This window comes from Macrobrachium rosenbergii, chromosome 26 (assembly GCF_040412425.1).
Source record: "Macrobrachium rosenbergii isolate ZJJX-2024 chromosome 26, ASM4041242v1, whole genome shotgun sequence".
NCBI lineage: Eukaryota > Metazoa > Arthropoda > Malacostraca > Decapoda > Palaemonidae > Macrobrachium > Macrobrachium rosenbergii.
In genome coordinates this window covers 8,141,348-8,164,720 of record NC_089766.1, presented here as the reverse complement: position 1 = coordinate 8,164,720, position 23,373 = coordinate 8,141,348, and the positions used below count along the sequence as shown (strand labels likewise).

At 40.1% G+C, this 23,373-nt stretch overlaps 2 protein-coding genes across 14 annotated transcripts in view; one reads left to right on the top strand and one right to left on the bottom strand.

Moving 5' to 3' along the window:
* The window catches only part of LOC136852997 (uncharacterized), a 106,073-nt gene extending 94,337 nt beyond the window's left edge, over window positions 1–11,736 (top strand). For 8 of the 10 annotated variants that reach the window (XM_067128113.1, XM_067128112.1, XM_067128116.1 and 5 more), the window contains 2 exons: window positions 5,001–5,114; window positions 7,724–11,736. In XM_067128113.1, the coding sequence (XP_066984214.1) occupies window positions 5,001–5,114; window positions 7,724–8,084 (475 nt within the window). In that variant the 3' untranslated portion in view covers window positions 8,085–11,736. The remainder of the gene's footprint in view (window positions 1–5,000; window positions 5,115–7,723) is intronic. The other 2 variants (XM_067128114.1, XM_067128117.1) reach the window with 1 other exon arrangement.
* ArgRS-m (arginyl-tRNA synthetase, mitochondrial) overlaps window positions 1–23,373 on the bottom strand; it is a 187,876-nt gene that overhangs the window by 132,242 nt on the left and 32,261 nt on the right. The window lies entirely within an intron of this gene.

The following is a 23,373-nucleotide window of genomic DNA, read 5'->3' as shown; positions in this document are numbered from 1 at the left end:
CTTTCTATAGCACCAACCGCCTCTTTCGAAAAAACCTGTAGCTCTTGTAAGTTTTTGATAGTCTGAAGGCAGTTACTTGTAGCGCTTGGGGGTTTTGGTGATATCTTTCCAAGTGATGTTGTTTGAGTAGACCTACTCTCTGAGGTAGGCTCCTCGGGATGTCCACTATCCATTCCAGAACCTCTGTGAAACAATCTTTTATCAGCCAGTAAAGGGCCACAATGATCAATCTTGTACCCTCGTGTGAAACAAATTTTTTGCAGTACCCTGTGTATTATCTTGAAAGAGGGAAATGCATACACGTCCAAGTTGGACCAGTCCACCAGGAACGCGTCTTATGTATATAGCCCCGGGATCTGGTACGGGAGAGCAGTAAGTTTCCAGCCTCTTCGTTTGCGCTGTGGCGAAGAGATCTATGCAAGGACGTCCCCAAAGTCGCCACATGCTACTGCACACGTCCTGATGCAGCGTCCATTCTGTTGAGAGGACTGGATTTCCTGCTCAGAATGTTCGCCCTCACATTTTTTCTCCCCTTGGATAAAGCGGGTTACTAGTTTGACATTCTTCTCTTTTGCCCAGAGAAGAGGTTCTCTTGTTGTCTCGTATAGAGACCTGGAGTGAGTGCCCCTTTATTTGCTGATGTAGGCCAACGCTGCCGTGTTGTCGGTGTTGACCTGCACCTCTCTGTTCCCCACTGTGTTCGAACTCCCTGAGAGCTAGAAGGATTGCAGTTAGTTCCTTCTAATTGATGTTTAACTTCTCCTGCTCTCTGGTCCAGGAGCCTGAGACTTGTTATATCCCTAGTGTTGCTCCCCATACTGAGTCCGACGCGTTGGATAACAACACTAGGTCTGGGTTCCTCTAATATAGAGAAGGGACCTCCTGGAGCTTGACGGGGTCGTTCCACCACTGTAAATACGGCCTTATTGGTTCCGAAATGGGGATGCACTTGGTCTCCAGTTCTATTTCCTTGTCCCAGTTCTGATTTAGATGAAACTGTAACGGGCATAGAATTAACCTCCCAAAGGAGACAAACCATTCCAGCGAGGAAAGGGTCCCCAGCAGACTCATCCATTCCTTCACGAGCATGTCTGTCTATAAAGTCCTGAAATTTTCTTAAGGCTTGTCCCGTCCTTGCAATAGACGGAAAAGCCCGAAAATCCTGACTCTGAATCTTCATCCTAAGGTATAGAAACTTTTGGAATGGGATCAGCTGAGATTTCTATCTGTTTATCAGTAGACCTAATTCCTTCTGTACCTAAATCGTGGTCTGAAGATCCTCCAGGCAGAGTGTGCAGGAAGGAGCTCTGAGGAGCCAGTCGTCTAAGTACAAGGAGATTCTGATGTTTCTCGAGTGAAGAAAAAAAACCTGCTACATTGGCAATCATCCTTGTGAAAATCTTTGTTAGACGCTTGATGCCAGTGCATCTTGCGTCCTGAGCTACCTCCACGTCTTGGCTTCCAATATCTTGAAGCCTGACGTCCTGACGTCCAATGCCTTGACGCTTGTCGTCATGGTGTTTCACTCCTAGATGCTTGACGCCACTGCATCCAGTGTCTAGAGTTTCATTCACTATGTTCTGCGTCTTAAACTTCTGGACGTCTAGAAGCTTTAGTTAGACGTCTATTATCCTTCTTCTCTTTGCCTGGTTGTCACGCTTGTACCAGGGAAGACAAAGTCTACTGCATATTTTGTAGTAAAAAGCTATATCGCGGGCTTCCTGCTGTTGGGGACAAGTTGGGGGAAGCCTCAACCACGGCAATTATTTCCTCCTCATCGTCAATAATGGATCGTGGAGAGGGTTCAGCAGACAGTACCAATCCTAAGGAGGAAGAGGAGGATGTACAAAAGGCAGCACAGAGTCCACCACTCTTGCAGCCTGGTATCCTGACTGAACAGGACTGTCTACGTTTGTTCTTAGTAGGAGAGCTACCCTTGGGGCTGGAAGGGAAGAGCTCGGGCTGCTCCAGTGGCTACAACCTGGAGTCTGAAGTTTTATCATGACGTCCCTCAATATTGGGTAACTTGCTCTTGAGAGGTCTCGACTCCAGAGCCAGACGTCATCCCCGTCTGCTTAGGCTGAAACAAAGAGACCGAAACTGGAAAACCTTTCCCGTGGGACGAACTTCAGAAAATTCTTGGAGTTCGGGTGCATGGGGATGTAAAATATGCATCCTGGAGGTCCAGTGAGGCCATCCAGTCATGCTGTCCGACAGCTGCTAGAACCGATTTTGTCGTTTCCATAGCGACCTTTGTTTATTGCACAGAAAAGTTGAGTGCAATCACGTCTAGCACCAGTCTCTAACCCCCCAAGCATTTGGGGATCAGGAATAACCGAATGTAGAATCCTGGGGAATTCGGATCTTGAACTCTCTGTCTGGTCTCCTTTTACAACATCATAGACACTTGTTGCTATAAAGCCTTTGCCTTTGTTCTGTTGTTGCATTTGGCAAAAAAGTCTAATTGTCTTGTTACTATGGGGGCCTCCTCAGGCTGGACAGTCTGGCTCTACCGCAGTCTGCAGGAGAAGAAAGGCAGGTCCTCTTTCTTTCCTGTGTAGAGCCTCTTCTTGTTGCCATTCATCTACCCGCCCTAGAGGAACCTCTATTGGAGGGCCGACCACTTAAATAGCTGAGATACCTGAAACACAGGAGCCTCAGCCTTACTCTTTAGCGATGAAAGTCGTTGGTAGGACTTTTCTTGCTGTTTTAGATATTAAATCTTACGTGGTTTTCTGGGCCAAGGATGAAAAGGCCTCTTTACCAAATCTTGAGAGAAGAGGTGAGAGGAAAAGAGGGTATAAATCAGTTCTGATTTCGATTGACGTGACCCCATTAGCCAGGAAAGAGCAAAGATGGGCTCTTTTCTTCAGGATTCCCGCTGAGAAAGATGCAGTAGATTCGTTGGAACTATCTCAGAGTCCTTTATCCATACACGACATCAGATATATGAGTTCTTCGGTGTCAGTCGTGTTGAATAATTCCATCTTCCTTCCTGGGAAGGGGCAGGTATTTCGAGGCCGAACGATTCTCTAGTTTGATACTAAACGCTAGACCTTGAGCTAGTTTGGTTGGAGGGAAAACAAAGGCTGTCTTTCATTGTTTCTCCTTCAAAAGTATCCATTCTTCGTAAATGCTGCCCTCTTAGACGCCTTCACAAGAGTAAATTCTGAAGGCGGGGAAGGAGGAGCAGTCAGGATAAATTTCTCTGGAAAAAATTTCCGAAAATAGCTTCATAAGTCTTTTCAAGTCTGATGAAAGCTGATGGCCTTTTATATTGTCTTCGTCGGAAATCTCTACAATAGGATTCACAGGAGAATGCGGGATATTATCATTCTCTTCTTCCGATTTTCCGAAGACGGAAGTAGCGACGTCTTTCAAAATATCATCTTGACGCCTGGCGTGTTGGCATCCATTTTCTTGAAGCTTAATGTCTTGGCATCCAGCTTAATGACGCCTGACGTCCTGGTGTCTAACTTCTCGACACTTGACGTCCTGGCGCCCAGCTTTTCACGCCTGGCGCCCTGACGTCCAGCTTCGACGCGCTCGGCGTCCTGGACGCCCAGCCCCATGACGCTCGGCGCCCTGGAGTCCAGCTTCTCGATACTCGACGTCCTGGCGTCCAGCTCCTCGGCGCCTGGCGTCCAGCTCCTTGACGCCCGAAGTCCTGGCGTCCAGCTTCCCGATGCCGGACGCCCTGGCGTCCAGCCTCTCGACGCTTGATGTCCTGGTGTCCAGTTTCTCGACGCCTGACGTCCTGGCGTCCAGCTTCTCGACGCCCGACGTCCTGGCGTCCAGCTTCTCGACGCTCGATGCCCTGGCGTCCAGCTTCTCGACGCCTGACTTCCTCCTGGCGTCCTGGCGTCCAGACTTCTAACGTTCGTTGTCCCGCCAAACCTAGAGGTTACTTGAGAACTGGCCGCCTGTGCGACATCGGTCAAAAGCTTCCTCCGGTTGACGTACAGCAACTGGTGGACGAAAAAAAAAAAAACACTTTAACCTCGCCTTTCCTATGGCGAGGGTGAGCGTCCTGGGAAATTTCAACAGGTACGCTCGAGGGGACAACTGCTCGGTAGCTAAAGCCTCTTGCCTCCCTTCGTCTGTCGACTTTCCTTCTCACAGGGGTTGGTGAGCTTGGAAGAGGTCTAGGACTAGGAGCACAACAGGACCGAGCGGTCGCACCCTCCACTGCACTTGCACTAACAACATATTAACACTTGTATTTTTTAGATCTCTTAATGTCGATCACATATTATCCCTGTCTTCTGAGAGGATTTTACCTGTTGGGCCAGGGTCTGAATGGCAGCCAACAAATCATTAAGTGTTGGGTCCTTACCTGTTTCAGTAGGGGTTCAGAGACTACCACTACGGAGAAGGATCAATAGGATAGTTAGCAAGGGAAAAGAATTAACTATTCCTGGTTATATCAAGAAGAGTGAGACACAGTACTCTTGGCTCTTCTGAGCCGGTCTTCCATTCCGTTCTTCAGACATACTGAGTGGGGATCCAAGGAGACTTTAGCAAGCCGCTTGCATCCCCACACACACATTTTCACACTCGAAGTTAGATATGTTATAAGAAAATCCAAAAGCGAACAAGCAAAGCCAAGCCAAAGTATACTTCACCAAAATAAGTTTGCGAAAAAACACTGGCTACTGAGCGGAAATTCCATTGATGTTACCGACAAAGCGGCAGGAAGATCTGAGGAATAGTTGGAATGGTTCCAGGTACCTGGGTAGAGGGCGCACAGGTGGTTCACCTGACTACCGATCGGCGATTGCCGCGAGTTTTTGAAATTCTGCCGTGACGTCAGGGACTTAAGCTATATATATAACTACCAGGGAAGTTAGATGTTTAAAACTTTATTTTATTAGGTAATAATTGCAGATTTTTGTTGCAGAATTTGGTTTTGCATCATTACGTAATATCTACAGATCTTTGTTGCATAAGCAGTGTATTATCTGCAGGTGCTTAACTCAAGTGCATTATTTGCATTACAGACAGCCTGCACTTGAACAAAACTCTGAGCCAGAGGGAGCAGCCACTCCACCTCGAGGTGCTTCACCCTCTAGTCAAAATCCAAATCGGGAAAATGAACATCCCCCTTCTGTACGGTAAGTTCCTCTTACAGTACCTAAAAATAATATTTTGGTAACTTTCCTTTCAATAGCACAGAAAAAAAAATTTATATGCATTTACCATCCACGAGTTCAGATACAAGATTTCTGAACTAAACCTGAAATGGGTATGTTGCTACATTGCCTCAATTTTTGTATTACTTTTTTTTTTTGTGTACAGTACAGTACCTTGTGTTTCTTCCATGCCGTACTATCCAGACATAACTATAAGAGTTAGCCTCTCCCTACTTGGATAAGGTAACCTTGACAGTTTTAACCTGGCTGTTTCCTTGCATGTTCATTTATGACAAAAGATAATGACTGAAGTGACGAGAATGGCTTGACCGTGTGATTTCAAGATACACAAACCAGCAACTGCTGGTGTCTTCTGTAAGTAATGTCTCTACCTAATGCTAATGAGAGACGAACACTCACTGGCTTAACCTGTTAAGCGTTGGATATGCAGACACTGTCCAGCGAATCATGGTTAGGAGACTATGAATTGGAGTGTTTTGCCCCATAAGATCCATGCAACTTATTATGAACCATGCATACAGCTGAAGAAACTTTTACTCTCCAAGAAAAAAATACTTTTAAACACCTGCAAACGAAAAAACCACGCTTGGTCACACGTCTGCCAGTGCCAAAGGCTTTGTGCTTCATGCATTAGACAGTACCTTGCCATTGTTATGATCCTCTCTCTCAATTCGTGCTCTTAGTTGCCATTCAGTTTACGTAAGATGTTGCAAAAGAAACAAACTACTTATGCTTCTCAGGTTACAGTGGTTCTTTTTACAACATTTTGATTTTTTCGTTGATGAAAACAGTAATATAGTATAGCCTACATTTAGCATAAACTGTATTCTGAATTTAAATTTTTTCCAAGTCTTCCATATGGTTGCCAGTGAATTAATGATGTGTTTATCAAATGCCATGCAAGTCTCGTGATAACTTTTATATTGGTCAAAATGGAAAAACATTGGATAAGAGATAGACCAGCATAAATGATGTGTAAGGTATGCACGGGTGAACAGTGGAATTTTTGTACAAAAGAAATATCATTGTGTCTAGTTTTATGAAAGAAAGTTTTAGCAAGAATATGAATATATCAGTCAAGGCATGCACTGTATAAAGTTTATACACCGATTTCAAAAGAAATATGCAACAAATTTTGAGGAATGTAGCTGACAGACAGGGGAAAGCAAACCTGGGCATCTGCACAACAAAAGTTGACATGTAATTAATGAGCACTTGTCAGGTGTGCAGATTTGGTTTCCAATCTTCTGTATCTTCACATGTACTGTGTTGCTATCATATACAGTGTAAATTTCTACTACTTTGCACCAGTCCTCAGATGATGGCCTAGTAATGAAGCTGACACTGTTCAGGATTTACAGCTCTTTTTCATCTTTCTTTGCAGTTGATAAGTAATTAAGATAGATTAGATATATTTAATGTCTTTAGAACCCATGAAGGAAAAATGCATCTGGTGACCTCTTATAATTAAAGTAAAATGCATCTGGTGACCTTTTTTATAATTAATGTTTTCATCTCCAAAGGAGCAGAATTTTGGTGTTTCAAGAACATACACACATTAGACCAAGTGCTTCAGAATACAAATTTGTATCTTTGCCCTGCCAGCAAGTGCTTCTTCATGTAGTTTTGGCTGCTGACAGACATTGAACTGATTAGAGCAGTTAAAATGTCCTAAAAGTAGTTATGGAGCAACTGACATCATTAAATTCGGTGACTTTGCACATCATTGTAAACATACAGTAATTCTTTTCATACATTCTTTAGTTAAACCATAGAATAATTTTTTCAAAATGTTAGTTCTTAAAACTGCTGAAACCAAAATGAGGAAATCACCAGGGAATGTTTAGTGCAAAATTTAAAAATGATGACATGAGCTAAAGAATCTTAACGTGTAAAAAAATGCAACCATGAAAATTTACAATAAATCTAGTAAATAATGATTGAGATAATTATGATAGAAACTGGGTAGAGTAAAAGAATGGTGTACAATTACATGGCCTGTACATGTAATGCTGACATACATCCAACTTTCATCCAATTTGGAGATCTGACCAGCTGGTCAGAACAATTGAATTGCCAATAAAGGTTGTACAGTAAACCCCCCCCGTATTCGCGTTCTCATGATTCGCAGACTCGCGCATTTGCGGGTTTCTCTGTGGAACATATCTAGCCATTATTCGCGGAAAATTCCCAATATTTTTCGCTGAGAAATATACACTAATTACTGTATTTTCGTATAATTTTCACGAATAAATGCACTTTTTGTGATAAAACTATTAAAATACTCAGGTGTATGCATTTTTACAGGGTTTATCTGTGTTTAAACTATCATAATGGGCAGTTTTAAGTGTTTTTTGAGGGGTTTTAAGTATTCGCGGATTTTAGCTATTTTGGGGGCTGAGGGACGCATCCCCCGCGAATAAGGGGGTTCACTGTACTGTACACAATCTAAAAAAAAAAAATTTTTTTTTTTGCTATACTGTATATAAAATATGCCCTAGTGTATAAGATCTTCATTGATTTTCCTGCTGTTCAGCATAATTGTTAACTGTAATTAAAATTTTCTTTAGGCAACTACATGAGAATCTCTGTGGAATGCTTGGTGAACACGTGATTATAAATGAGGGTGCATTAGGAACACCTTTGCCACCAAACGAACGATTAATCCTGCTTCGTAGCCCAGATCAATACGGGAATCTTGTGATGTCATTGAATTACTATATGGAAAACTTTGGAGAAATACCTACAGACATTTCTGTTCCCCAGTATTCAGTTCATTATGGGAGACACATACCAGAAATAAATTCATATCTTTTTATACCTGTGAATGAGGATTTTAGTCAACTGTTTAATGACAGTGATAATGCAAATGATGGTGATGTTGATGCTGAGGCAGATGATGCTATTATCAATGAATTTTCAAGGAACTAAGAGGTTTAGGTCTGTTTTCTACTTGAAGGAATGCACCCTACATTTCAGGGTGCCTACTTAACGAGTATATTTAAGTATTGAAAAATACTTAATGTATGAAAACAGACATTCTAGATCTATGCATGCAACCTTTTAATTTGTTTTATTGTATATATGTACAGACACAACCCAAATTATGAACATTCAACTTACAAACATTCAGAGACACAAACTAACGTGATTCCAAATTAAAATTATGTTCAGAGCACCCCCCTTTCCCACCCGTTTTCAGATTTCGTTTTGAAAGCCTATTCTGAACATACGGTACCTGTACAGTATGTACAGTGTATTGTGTGTTACGATGAAAAAATGTACAGTACTCTATTGATTTTATATCATACTGTACTTAAATAGGCATAAAGAGTAGAGTAACCAAATTACAAACAATTCAACATACAACTTGTTGTCTGGAACATACCTTGTTTGTAAGTAGGGTGGTGTCATGTATATTTATACAGGCAGTCACCGGTTTACGACAGGGGTTCCGTTCTTACGCCGCGTCATAAGCCGAAAATTGTTGTAAACCAAAAAATCGTCGAAAATCGTCACAAATCCTAAGAAAACCTTACTTTTAATGGTCTGGTGTATTGAAAACAATGTAAACTGCATTTTTATTGAGTTTTTCATAAAAAAAAACTCCAAATTTTGATTATTCTGCCCTTTTGGAGCTATATTTCTTCCGTCGGATCGGCGTACGGCGCATCGTAACCCTGGAACATGCGTCGTAAACCGGGAAATAATTTCTGATGAATATATCTGAAAAGCATCGTAACCTTGGAGCGTCGTAAGCCGGACCCGTTGTAAACCGGTGAATGCCTTATATTTACAATGTAAAATTAAGCTTGGAAAGAGAGAAAAGAAAGGATCTTTTGGCTTTTCCAGCAGTATCTGATACTTTACTAAAGAAGCTCAACTTTTTATGACCCAGTTTCAGGCATCGTATCTCACAAAGTAATGTTCTATTGTACTGACTCCCTACACATTTTCCCCCTTAGGTGAAACTATGGTAATTTACCAAGTGAATTTGAATTTTCATTAAACTTGACCATGCTGTTAATTCCAACAACAACATTATGGATGTGAACCTTAACATTTTATATTTGAGGAAGGTCTTTAATTTTCCACTTTCAACCATTCAACCAATGTTGTGAATCAAAGATCTGTGATAATCTCAGAGGGTGCTGTAATACCTTTAACGATTTTAGTAATAGTTTTTATCAGTTTTAAACGCGTCCATTATAACAGTTCCTGGCGTCTGATGGGTATCCTGTAATTGTTAGGCTGTTCTTGTAACCATTCCACAGTATAAGTATGTAAGTAAGGGGAGCCAACCATTCCAAAGTATTAACAGCCTGGGTCATTGACACCAAAGAAGCAAATAAAATATTTATTATAAAGATCATTAAAAAAAAAAAAGTTTCCAACCTAAAGTATCATAAAACTTTATTCTTAGCATAAGGTCAGTTTCAGCTGGAATCCACTATGTCTACCAGTCTAGATCAGTGATTCTTAAACTGGGGGGTGCACAGTGCCAGAAGCTTCCAAGGGGGACGCAAGCAGAGTTGCCAGATGGTGCCAATTAATTTTTTTAATTTGTGATGTTACTTACTAAATTGCCAAAAACGTTATCACTGCTTCCATATATTTTCTAGTCATTATCTCAAAACATGCTAAAAATTTAAAATATAAGTCAATTTTAATTTCAAATCTTGTTTATGAATTGTCTTTTATTGTTATGATAAGTATAATAGCATACAAATAGACAACATATTATTTGTAGATTATTGTTGGCAAAAATTTCAGGGGTGGGGGGACGTGGGGTCTATACATAATGCAGAGGTGGGGGCGCAAGGCCAAAAAGTTTAAGAACCACTGGTCTAGATATTCTTAGCTACCGTCAGTTGAACTTTCAAATCCTCGACCTTAGTCACATTAGTCCCAGCAAATAATATGACTTGTCGATGACTCCAAAACAAAAGAGGTACAAATTTCTCAGTACAAAATATTGCACGTTCAATCTTCTCTGAGAGTGTGGAAGTCACTCTAATAGCTTAGGTCTGAAAACAAGGCTACCTCTCTGTACATGGAATTTCAAACTAATGTTTCATAGCACTTACAAAGGCATAGGCTAGCGCTTGCAATCTTTTGGATCTCGATGAAGATGTTCAGCATATTTCCAGGTGCTATGCTTAACATATTCACTTTTACGTCAGTGACAAATACTACATTTCAAATGAATTGTTCTCTCCAGATACTCCACCCACTCAAAAGTGCATTATTTTACTGGTATTTAAGCTGAAAATTGTCCAAATGAAAAACATCCAAACTAAATGTCTGGTATCACAGGATCAGGTCTAAATTATTATTTTTATTATTTGTTTATATTTTAGGATTAAACTACTTGAGCCAATCAGTGTCATAGAACTTAGGTCTAAATAATAATAATTATCATTATTATTACTATACAGTATTATTATTATTTGATGTATTTTAGGATTAAAATACTCCCTAAGACCTTGTATTGCAAAACATCTGTGATTGTAAATGTGATATATGTCAAATTATTTAAGCATTTATATCCAATTTTTAGAGATTTATAGATTTAACTTTATAAAATTTTGTATACTAATTTATGAAATATTTATTTTGTTTAAAAGAATTAACGGGCTTACCAAAAGGGGTTTAACAAAGTTGTTTATTCAGTTAATTTAAGCAAGCTATGTACTACATCAGTAGTAAGGGTTGTGATGAAGACAGGTGTAAAATCAAATTGTTTTAAGAAAGCTATTTATATTATATCCCCAGTAGGAAAACAGCGTATCAACTACTTTACTGTACAGTATAAGTGTATGATACAATTTATCGGAGAGCAAAGGACATCACCAATTTGCAAACAGCTGTGCAGTTGCAAGGGAGATGTTACATGTGCATGTACTTTGAAATTTGGAATTGAATCACTAATATGACTGAAAACATTCACATGTCAAACTTTGGGCAAATAACCTCGGAAGATCTGAAGTAGCACCTTAACTTAACAAACACCTTGGGGTCTGGTTTTCTGATAAGTGACAAGTCTCTGTTAATAAACACAGGCCCTATAATATATAGCCTTGCACTTCAATGGTTTGCAGCTAGCAACAATTTCACACGGCTCCTAACCTGTACTTAAAATTCAATTTAACAGAACAGCACAAAAGAATATTGCAGCTGGTAGGTAGGCAAGACCCCTACCCTAAACTAACCTGTACTTAACACTTAAAATTCAACTGAAGAGAACAGCAAATGTCGCAGCTGGTAGGTACATAAGTCTGTTTGTTAAGCTTAGGTGTTGCTTATGGGAAAAGAGAAACCCTGTCACAAAGTCTAGTTAAGTCGAGTCATATCAAGCATTTGGCAAAGTCAACATGGGCAATCAGTTCTGCTATGGTTTATTCTTTGCACATGGTAGCATTTTTGAGTTACTTATACTCTTAACATGTATTCTGCATATAATTAATGAGCTCCTAGTTTAGATTTTCATGTCTTGCTTCATAACAAAAGCTTGCCAGTAAAATTTTTGATAAATTTTGATACTTACAGCAAATATGTATGAGAATAAATTTCATATAACAAACATTTTGTTTATTTTCACAACCTAATCAAATGTCTTGCCAACAACAAATGGAAAAAAGTAATCCAAAGATTAGCCTACATGAGTATTGATAATGTTCACAAAATCCATGAAAATATTTCCCAGTCCTGTAATTTTGATCATCTTTGCTGGAATTAAAGTTGTAAGTGAGTCCTCAACTTACGACTGGGGATCCGTTCCAGTGCCCCGCCGTAACTTGATGTTGCATCAAGTTACAGCGCTGTAAGCACTGTTAACTTGATGCAATTCTTGCCATTAGCAACGTAACTTGACGCAACATCAAGTTACGCTAAGTTGAGGATGCACTACAAAACTTCATATAGAAAATTTCAATGTCTTGGTAGGCAAGATTTGACAAAACAGAATGGTGTCGAAATGGACAATAAAATAATAGATATATACAGAAAGATAACTCAACAATTGCAGAAGGATGTATACATAAACAAACATCAGTTAAATTCCTAAAAAAGACAAGATGAATGGGAGTTTGGTGTTTCAGACTTTATTAAGGATATCTTAAAATCAGGACTGTTGAAACTTCTGAGCATCAGAAAGTAGAATTGACAGCAAACAATTTCTAAGTGTAAATTACAAGAGGCCATGTCAGAAAATCAATCTGAACATGAGGGACATGATTCCACTGTGATGGTTGCACTGATATCTACAGGTAGCTAGGTTTAAATGGGCATCAAAATATGGGTTTCCCCGAAGGGGTTTAGTGCTGTCAGTGCACCTCATATGTAGTGCATTGTAAGGATTACTTAAAGGGTTCATTGCAGCGTCCCTTCCATGGCCCCTAGTTGCAACCCCAATCACTCCTTTTACTCTACCTCCATTTATATCCTCTCTTCCATCTTACTTGCCACCCTCTTCTAACAATTATTTCATAGGGCAACTGCAAGGTGTTCCTCCTGGGTCACCTTTGTAACCTTTCTCTTGATTTTTCTTTCAGTGCTGAATGACCTTGTAGGTCCCAACGCTTGACCTTCGACCTAAATTCTATATTCTGTGTAAATATGGGTATCCTGGGTGGCAAAGCCACTGTCTAGAACTTGGGCACAACATTTATGTAAAGACAAATTAGGTCTTGGCAACCTGAGATAACGGGAAAAAGAGCAAGACTGGCCCGTGATCATCATCTTGCCTTACTGCTCAGGATGCTTTGTATGAGCGAACTGCTGCTGTTTCTCAGTCGGGTGATCAGACTGGACACTGACATTGTTCGCCTCACAATGATTTTCAAATTATCCAGGCGGTTTTCTATGAACATTGCGTGGCGGAGTGATAGCGAGGAGTGTTTTGAGTCGTCTGAGAGTGTCATTGTCATTGTGAACAAGAAGTTTCGTGTCTCGGTGACAGATGAACTAAAATGTCGCTTATCAGGAATACGAGTGTAAATTCCATTGAAGGCAGCGGTACTGTTCTCAGAAGCTATCTTCCCAACAAGACTCTGAGTCAGTCTAGACTTCTTTTTCTCTTCTGGAAAGTTTCTCAGAAATAAGGAAAAATCATTCTGGTTTCTTTCCATTTTTTCTTTTTCTAATCGACGGATCGCTTCCCCACTTCTCTTTGTTGGTGGCTTCATCAGGAATGGATTATAAATTGATGTACATGAATATGAGTGTGTTAATCCATCGGGAAAAACAGTACAGAGTTCCAGTGCTGATGCGTCTGGTTGACTGGTAATTCCATATGCAAGCCAGCCACTGCTTTCAGCATTAAAACATGCAACGAAAGATGCCTTGGGTTCCAGGGATTGTAGCCACAACCTGTTGTGGGCACAATTCAGGTTTCAGATCTCATTATTATTATTATTATTATTATTATTATTATTATTATTATTATTATTATTATTATCCAGAAGGTAACTCTATTCATATGGAACAAGCACACGGGCCACTGACTTGAAATTCAAGCATCCAAAGAATATGATGTTCATTTGAAAGCAGTAGCAGAAGGCAACAGGAAGCACAGAGCAAAGAGAAGTTATCAGAAAAGTGAAAACTTCTCTCTCTCTCTCTCTCTCTCTCTCTCTCTCTCTCTCTCTCTCTCTCTCTCTCTCTCTCTCTCTCTCTCTCTCTCTCTCTCTCTCTCTCTCACTCTGTACAATAATCTTCGAATCTGGCTCTCTCAGAAAATCTCTCTCTCAGTTCTCTCAAAGAATGCCCCTCAGCTCTATAAATATTCCTTGCTGAATAACAAACTGCCATTACCCTCGAATGAGGAACTCGACTTAAAACTCATAGGCTGGAAAATGCCAGACAGAAAATCTTCTTCTTGTATCCACTAGCAAAAAATGCCCCAAATTATTTATTTTTATTGATTAATTTTTAAAAGCTACAGCTGTTTCAGGTTCAATAACTCTGCGTCCATATCTCAAATGAAGTAGTTTTCTGGAGTTTTCCATCACCTGGGTGGTATTCAAAGAACTTTGATCTAAGTAGCCATTCAAGGCAAAAAACTAAAAAAAAAAATCCTCTGTACAAGAGACAGAGATGGCCAAAACCCCCATCATGCTGGTATGTCAAATGAAGTCTCGTCACTTCACGCTCTAAATTTTGCATTCCATTCCATTCCATCACCTGGGGGTGTCAAATTGCATCAGTGCAACTCATCCTAAATTTTGCATTGTCCACTGTGGGGTATAGTCTAATCTGAAATCACACTAAAAGGTTTCTTTGCAGCGTCCCTTTGGCCCCTAGCTGCAACCCCTTCCATTCCTTTTAATGTACCTCCGCTCATATTCTCATTCTTCCTATCCTGACAATTGTTTCATAGTGCATCTGCTAAAGGCCTTCCTCCTGTTACACCTTTGAAACCTTGTTACTCTTCCATTTCCGTTTCAGCGCTGGGTGACCTTATCACAGGTCCCAGCGCTTGGCCTTCGGCCTAAATATTGCAGTCCACTTCATTCCATTTCATTCCATCACCTGGGTGGTGTGTCAAATGAAGTATGGTCTGAAATCACACTAAAAAGACCTAAATTTTGTATGTCATTCATTCCTCAAGGGTGGTATGTCAAATGAATTGAAATCACATTCCATTCCATTCCATCACCTGGGTGGTATGTCAAATGAAGTATGGTCTGAAATCACACTAAAAGGCCTAAATTTTGCATTCCATTCCATTCCATCACCTGGGTGGTATGTCAAATGAAGTCTCCTCTGAAATCACACTAAAAGGTCTAAATTTTGTATTACATTCCATTCCATCACCTGGGTGGTGTGTCAAATGAAGTCTTGTCTGAAATCACACTAAAAGGTTTAAATTTTGCATTCCACTCCATTCCATCACCTGGGTGGTATGTCAAATGAAGTCTCGTCTGAAATCACACTAAAAGGCCTAAATTTTGCATTCCATTCCATTCCATCACCTGGGTGGTATGTCAAATGAAGTCTCGTCTGAAATCACACTAGAAGTCCTAAATTTTGCATTCCATTCCATTCCATCACCTGGATGGTATGTCAAATGAAGTCTCATCTGAAATCACACTAAAAGGTCTAAATTTTGCATTACATTCCATTCCATCACCTGGGTGGTGATGGGTGGTGTGTCAAATGAAGTCTCGTCTGAAATCACACTAAAAGGTTTAAATTTTGCATTCCACTCCATTCCATAAGCTGGGTGGTGTGTCAAATGAAGTCTAGTCTGAAATCACACTAAAAGGACTAAATTTTGCATTCCATTCCATTCCATCACCTGGGTGGTATGTCAAATGAAGTCTAGTCTGAAATCACACTAAAAGGCCTAAATTTTGCATTCCACTCCATTCCATCACCTGGGTGGTATGTCAAATGAAGTCTCGTCTGAAATCACACTAAAAGGACTAAATTTTGCATTCCACTCCATTCCATCACCTGGGTGGTATGTCAAATGAAGTCTCGTCTGAAATCACACTAAAAGACCTAAATTTTGCATTCCATTCCATTCCATCACCTGGGTGGTGTGTCAAATCAAGTCTAGTCTGAAATCACACTAAAAGGCCTAAATTTTGCATTCCATTCCATTCCATCACCTGGGTGGTTTGTCAAATTAAGTCTCGTCTGAAATCACACTAAAAGGTCTAAATTTTGCATTCCACTCCATTCCATCACCTGGGTGGTATGTCAAATATCTGAAGTCTCATCTGAAATCACACTAAAGGTCTAAATTTTGCATTCCATTCCATTCCATCACCTGGGTGGTATGTCAAATGAAGTCTCGTCTGAAATCACACTAAAAGGTCTAAATTTTGCATTCCATTCCATTCCATCACCTGGGTGGTATGTCAAATGAAGTCTCGTCTGAAATCACAATAAAAAGATCACCTCAAAAAGTCTTTGCATTCCATTCCATTCCATTCCATCACCTGGGTGGTATGTCAAATGAAGTCTCGTCTGAAATCACACCTAAAATACCTAAATTTTGCATTCCATTCCATTCCATCACCTGGGTGGTGTGTCAAATGAAGTCTTGTCTGAAATCACACTAAAAGGTTTAAATTTTGCATTCCATTCCATTCCATCACCTGGGTGGTGTGTCAAATGAAGTCTCGTCTGAAATCACACTAAAGGTCCCTAAATTTTGCATTCCATTCCATTCCATCACCTGGGTTTATGTCAAATGAAGTCTCGTCTGAAATCACACTAAAGGCCTAAATTTTGCATTCCATTCCATTCCATCACCTGGGTGGTGTGTCAAATGAAGTCTCGTCTGAAATCACACTAAAAGGCCTAAATTTTGCATTCCATTCCATTCCATCACCTGGGTGGTATGTGTCAAATGAAGTCTATGTCAAACAAGTCTGAAATCACACTAAAAGGCCTAAATTTTGCATTCCATTCCATTCCATCACCTGGGTGGTATGTCAAATGAAGTCTCGTCTGAAATCACACTAAAAGGTCTAAATTTTGCATTCCATTCCATTCCATCACCTGGGTGGTGTGTCAAATCAAGTCTAGTCTGAAATCACACTAAAAGGCCTAAATTTTGCATTCCATTCCATTCCATCACCTGGGTGGTATGTCAAATGAAGTCTCGTCTGAAATCACACTAAAAGGCCTAAATTTTGCATTCCATTCCACTCCATCACCTGGGTGGTATGTCAAATGAAGTCGCGTCTGAAATCACACTAAAACACCTAAATTTTGCATTCCATTCCATTCCATCACCTGGGTGGTGTGTCAAATGAAGTCTAGTCTGAAATCACACTAAAAGGTCTAAAATTTGCATTCCATTCCATTCCATCACCTGGGTGGTATGTCAAATGAAGTCTCGTCTGAAATCACACTAAAAGGTCTAAATTTTGCATTACATTCCATTCCATCACCTGGGTGGTATGTCAAATAAAGTCTCATCTGAAATCACACTAAAAGGTCTAAATTTTGCATTCCATTCCATTCCATCACCTGGGTGGTATGTCAAATGAAGTCTCGTCTGAAATCACACTAAAAGGTCTAAATTTTGCATTCCATTCCATTCCATCACCTGGGTGGTATGTCAAATGAAGTCTCGTCTGAAATCACAATAAAAGACCTAAATTTTGCATTCCATTCCATTCCATTCCATCACCTGGGTGGTATGTCAAATGAAGTCTCGTCTGAAATCACCCTAAAAGACCTAAATTTTGCATTCCATTCCATTCCATCACCTGGGTGGTGTGTCAAATGAAGTCTCGTCTGAAATCACACTAAAAGGCCTAAATTTTGCATTCCATTCCATTCCATCACCTGGGTGGTGTGTCAAATGAAGTCTCGTCTGAAATCACACTAAAAGGCCTAAATTTTGCATTCCATTCCACTCCATCACCTGGGTTTTATGTCAAATGAAGTCTCGTCTGAAATCACACTAAAAGGCCTAAATTTTGCATTCCATTCCATTCCATCACCTGGGTGGTGTGTCAAATGAAGTCTCGTCTGAAATCACACTAAAAGGCCTAAATTTTGCATTCCATTCCATTCCATCACCTGGGTGGTATGTCAAATGAAGTCTCGTCTGAAATCACACTAAAAGGCCTAAATTTTGCATTCCATTCCACTCCATCACCTGGGTGGTATGTCAAATGAAGTCTCGTCTGAAATCACACTAAAAGACCTAAATTTTGTATTCCATTCCATTCCATCACCTGGGTGGTGTGTCAAATGAAGTCTCGTCTGAAATCACACTAAAAGGTCTAAATTTTGCATTACATTCCATTCCATCACCTGGGTGGTATGTCAAATGAAGTCTCGTCTGAAATCACACTAAAAGGTCTAAATTTTGCATTACATTCCATTCCATCACCTGGGTGGTGTGTCAAATGAAGTCTCGTCTTAAATCACACTAAAAGGTCTAAATTTTGCATTCCATTCCATTTCATCACCTGGGTGTTATGTCAAATGAAGTCTCGTCTGAAATCACACTAAAAGGTCTAAATTTTGCATTACATTCCATTCCATCACCTGGGTGGTGTGTCAAATGAAGTCTCATCTGAAATCACACTAAAAGGTCTAAATTTTGCATTCCATTCCATTCCATCACCTGGGTGGTATGTCAAATGAAGTCTCGTCTGAAATCACACTAAAAGGCCTAAATTTTGCATTCCATTCCATTCCATCACCTGGGTGGTATGTCAAATGAAGTCTCGTCTGAAATCACACTAAAAGGCCTAAATTTTGCATTCCATTCCATTCCATCACCTGGGTGGTATGTCAAATGAAGTCTCGTCTGAAATCACACTAAAAGGCCTAAATTTTGCATTCCATTCCATTCCATCACCTGGGTGGTATGTCAAATGAAGTCTCGTCTGAAATCACACTAAAAGGCCTAAATTTTGCATTCCACTCCATTCCATCAGCTGGGTGGTGTGTCAAATGAAGTCTAGTCTGAAATCACACTAAAAGGCCTAAATTTTGCATTCCATTCCATTCCATTCCATCACCTGGGTGGTGTGTCAAATGAAGTCTAGTCTGAAATCACACTAAAAGGACTAAATTTTGCATTCCACTCCATTCCATCACCTGTGTGGTATGTGAAATGAAGTCTAGTCTGAAGTCACACTAAAAGGCCTAAATTTTGCATTCCATTCCATTCCATCACCTGGGTGGTATGTGAAATGAAGTCTAGTCTGAAGTCACACTAAAGGCCTAAATTTGCATTCCATTCCATTCCATCACCTGTGTGGTATGTGAAATGAAGTCTAGTCTGAAGTCACACTAAAAGGCCTAAATTTTGCATTCCACTCCATTCCATCACCTGTGTGGTATGTGAAATGAAGTCTAGTCTGAAGTCACACTAAAAGGCCTAAATTTTGCATTCCACTCCATTCCATCACCTGTGTGGTATGTGAAATGAAGTCTAGTCTGAAATAACACTAAAGGCCTAAATTTTGCATTCACTCCATTCCATCACCTGTGTGGTATGTCAAATGAAGTCTAGTCTGAAGTCACACTAAAAGGACTAAATTTTGCATTCCATTCCATTCCATTCACCTGGGTGGTGTGTCAAATGAAGTCTAGTCTGAAATCACACTAAAAGGCCTAAATTTTGCATTTCACTCCATTCCATCACCTGGGTGGTATGTGAAATGAAGTCTAGTCTGAAGTCACACTAAAAGGCCTAAATTTTGCATTCCATTCCATTCCATTCCATCACCTGGGTGGTGTGTCAAATGAAGTCTAGTCTGAAATCACACAAAGGTCTAAATTTTGCATTACATTCCATTCCATCACCTAAAGTGGTATGTCAAATGAAGTCTCGTCTGAAATAACACAAAGGTCTAAATTTTGCATTCCATTCCATTCCATCACCTGGGTGGTGTGTCAAATGAAGTCTCGTCTGAAATAACACTAAAGGACTAAATTTTGCATTCCATTCCATTCCATCACCTGGGTGGTATGTCAAATGAAGTCTCGTCTGAAATCACACTAAAGACCTAAATTTTGCATTCCATTCCATTCCATCACCTGGGTGGTATGTCAAATGAAGTCTCGTCTGAAATCACACTAAAGACCTAAATTTTGCATTCCATTCCATTCGATAAATTCCATCACCTGGGTGGTATGTCAAATGAAGTCTAGTCTGAAATCACACTAAAAGGCCTAAAATTTGCATTCCACTCCATTCCATCACCTGGGTGGTATGTCAAATGAAGTCTCGTCTGAAATCACATACCTCAAAAAAGGCCTAAATTTTGCATTCCATTCCATTCCATCACCTGGGTGGTATGTCAAATGAAGTCTCGTCTGAAATCACACTAAAGGCCTAAATTTTTGCATTCCAAATCAGTACCAAATAAGTCTTTGAAATCACATTCCATTCCATTCCATCACCTGGGTGGTGTGTCAAATGAAGTCTCGTCTGAAATCACACTCAAAAAGGTCTAAATTTTGCATTCCATTCCATTCCATCACCTGGGTGGTATGTCAAATGAAGTCTAGTCTGAAATCCATCACTAAAAAGGTCTAAATTTTGCATTCCATTCCATTCCATCACCTGGGTGGTATGTCAAATGAAGTCTTATCTGAAATCACACTAAAAGGTCTAAATTTTGCATTCCATTCCATTCCATCACCTGGGTGGTATGTCAAATGAAGTCTCGTCTGAAATCACACTAAAAGGTCTAAATTTTGCATTCCATTCCATTCCATCACCTGGGTGTTATGTCAAATGAAGTCTCGTCTGAAATCACACTAAAAGGTCTAAATTTTGCATTTCATTCCATTCCATCACCTGGGTGGTATGTCAAATGAAGTCTCGTCTGCATTCCATTCCATTCCATTCACCAAATGAAGTCTCGTCTGGTATGTCAAAAATCACACTAAAAGGAAATCACACTCCAAATTTTGCATTCCATTCCTCACCCATTCCATCACCTGGGTGGTATGTCAAATGAAGTCTCGTCTGAAATCACACTAAAGGACTAAATTTTGCATTCCACTCCATTCCATCACCTGGGTGGTATGTCATTCCATTCCATCAGAAGTCTCGTCTGAAATCACACTAAAAGGACTAAATTTGGCATTCCACTTCCATTCCATCACCTGGGTGGTATGTCAAATGAAGTCTCGTCTGAAATCACACTAAAAGGTCTAAATTTTGCATTCCATTCCATTCCATCACCTGGGTGGTATGTCAAATGAAGTCTCGTCTGAAATCACACTAAAGGCCTAAATTTTGCATTCCATTCCATTCCATCACCTGGGTGGTATGTCAAATGAAGTCTAGTCTGAAATCACACTAAAAGGCCTAAATTTTGCATTCCATTCCATTCCATCACCAGCTGCATTCCATTCCATTCCATCACCTGGGTGGTGTGGTCTGGTGTGTCAAATGAAGTCTAGTCTCAAATGAAGTCTAGTCTGAAATCACACTAAAAGGCCTAAATTTTGCATTCCATTCCACTCCATTCCATTCCATCAGCTGGGTGGTGTGTCAAATGAAGTCTAGTCTGAAATCACACTAAAAGGCCTAAATTTTGCATTCCACTCCATTCCATCACCTGGGTGGTATGTCAAATGAAGTCTAGTCTGAAATCACACTAAAAGGCCTAAATTTTTCCATTCCATTCCATCACCCATTCCATCACCTAAAAGGCCTAAATTTTGCATTTCCACTCCATTCCATCACCTGTGGTATGTCAAATGAAGTCTAGTCTGAAATCACACTAAAAAGGCCTAAATTTTGCATTCCATTCCATTCCATCACCTGGGTGGTGTGTCAAATGAAGTCTAGTCTGAAATCACACTCCATCACCTGGGTGGTATGTCAAAAGTCTGCACTAAAAATTTTGCATTCCACTCCATTCCATCACCTGGGTGGTATGTCAAATGAAGTCTAGTCTAAAGGCCTAAATTTTGCATTCCATTCCATTCCATCAGTCTAGTCTGAAATCACACTAAAAGGCCCTAAATTTCACATTCCATAAAAGGCCTAAAGTCTCGTCTGAAATCACACTTTTGCATTCCACTCCCATTCCATCACCATTAAAAAGGCCCATTCCATTCCATTCCATCCACCTGGGTGGTGTGTCAAATGAAGTCTAGTCTGAATTCATTCCATTCCATCACCTAAAAGTCTGTAAAAGGCCTAAATTTTGCATTCCATTCCATTCCATTCCATCACCTGGGTGGTATGTCAAATGAAGTCTAGTCTGAAATCACACTAAAAGGACTAAATTTTGCATTCCACTCCATTCCATCACCTGGGTGGTGTGCATTCCACTCCATTTCCATCAAGTCTCGTCTGAAATCACACTAAAAATGAAGTCTAGTCTGAAATCACACTAAAAGGGCATTCCTCCATTCCAACCTGGGTTTGTCAGTCTTCACACTAAAAGGCCTAAATTTTGCATTCCACTCCATTCCATCACCTGGGTGGTATGTGAAATGAAGTCTAGTCTGAAATCACACTAAATCACCTGGGTGGGGCCTAAATTTTGCATTCCATTCCATTCCATCACCTGGGTGGTGTGTCAAATGAAGTCTCTTCTGAAATCACACAAAAGGTCTAAATTTTGCATTACATTCCATTCCATCACCTGGGTGGTATGTCAAATGAAGTCTCGTCTGCATTCCATTCCATTCCATCACCTGGGTGGTGTGTCAAATGAAGTCTCGTCTGAAATCACACTAAAAGGTCTAAATTTTGCATTCCATTCCAAACCTGGGTGGTTATGTCAAATGAATTCCACTCTAAATTTTGCATTCCATCACCTGGGTGGTATGTCAAATGAAGTCTCGTCTGAAAGGCCTAAATTTTGCATTCCACTCCATTCCATCACCTGGGTGGTATGTCACTGAAATCACACTAAAGGCCTAAATTTTGCATTCCATTCCATTCCATCACCTGGGTGGTATGTCAAATGAAGTCTAGTCTGAAATAACACTGTCTAAATTTTGCATTCCATTCCATTCCATCACCTGGGTGGTATGTCAAATGAAGTCTTCTGAAATCACATCTAAATTTTGCATTCCATTCCATTCCATCACCTGGGTGGTCAAATGTCAAATGAAGTCTAGTCTGAAGTCAGTCACTCAAAAAGGCCTAAATTTTGCATTCCATTCCATTCCATTCCATCAGTCTGGGTGAAATCACACTAAAAGGTGTGTCAAATGAAGTCTAGTCTGAAATCACACTAAAAGGACTAAATTTTGCATTCCACTCCATTCCATCACCTGGGTGGTGTGTCACATGAAGTCTAGTCTGAAATCACGCTCTTTGTCAAAGCCTGACAAGTCTTCATTCCATCACCTGTGTGGTATGTGAAATGAAGTCCTGAACAGTATAAGCCTAGTCTAGTCATTCCTCAAATGAAGTCTATCTGAAATCACACTAAAAAGGTTTGCATTCTCCATTCCATCACTGGTTTCCTTGCCGTCCATTCCATCAGCTGGACGCTAGTTGAAATCACACAAAAAGGACTAAATTTTGCATTCCACTCCCATTCCATCACCTTCATTGAAGAAAAATAAAAAATAGCATGAACCTTAGTCCCCCTAGGGTGGTCACCAAAGCCGGTTATGGTGGATGTAGGATCTTGTAACCTGTTCTGAACAAGATGAGCCGCCTTCTTCCGAAGAGTTCAATTAATAATAGTAATAATAATATTAACCATTGTCACAAAGTACACATACACACGCATATATGTCTATGTATATATAA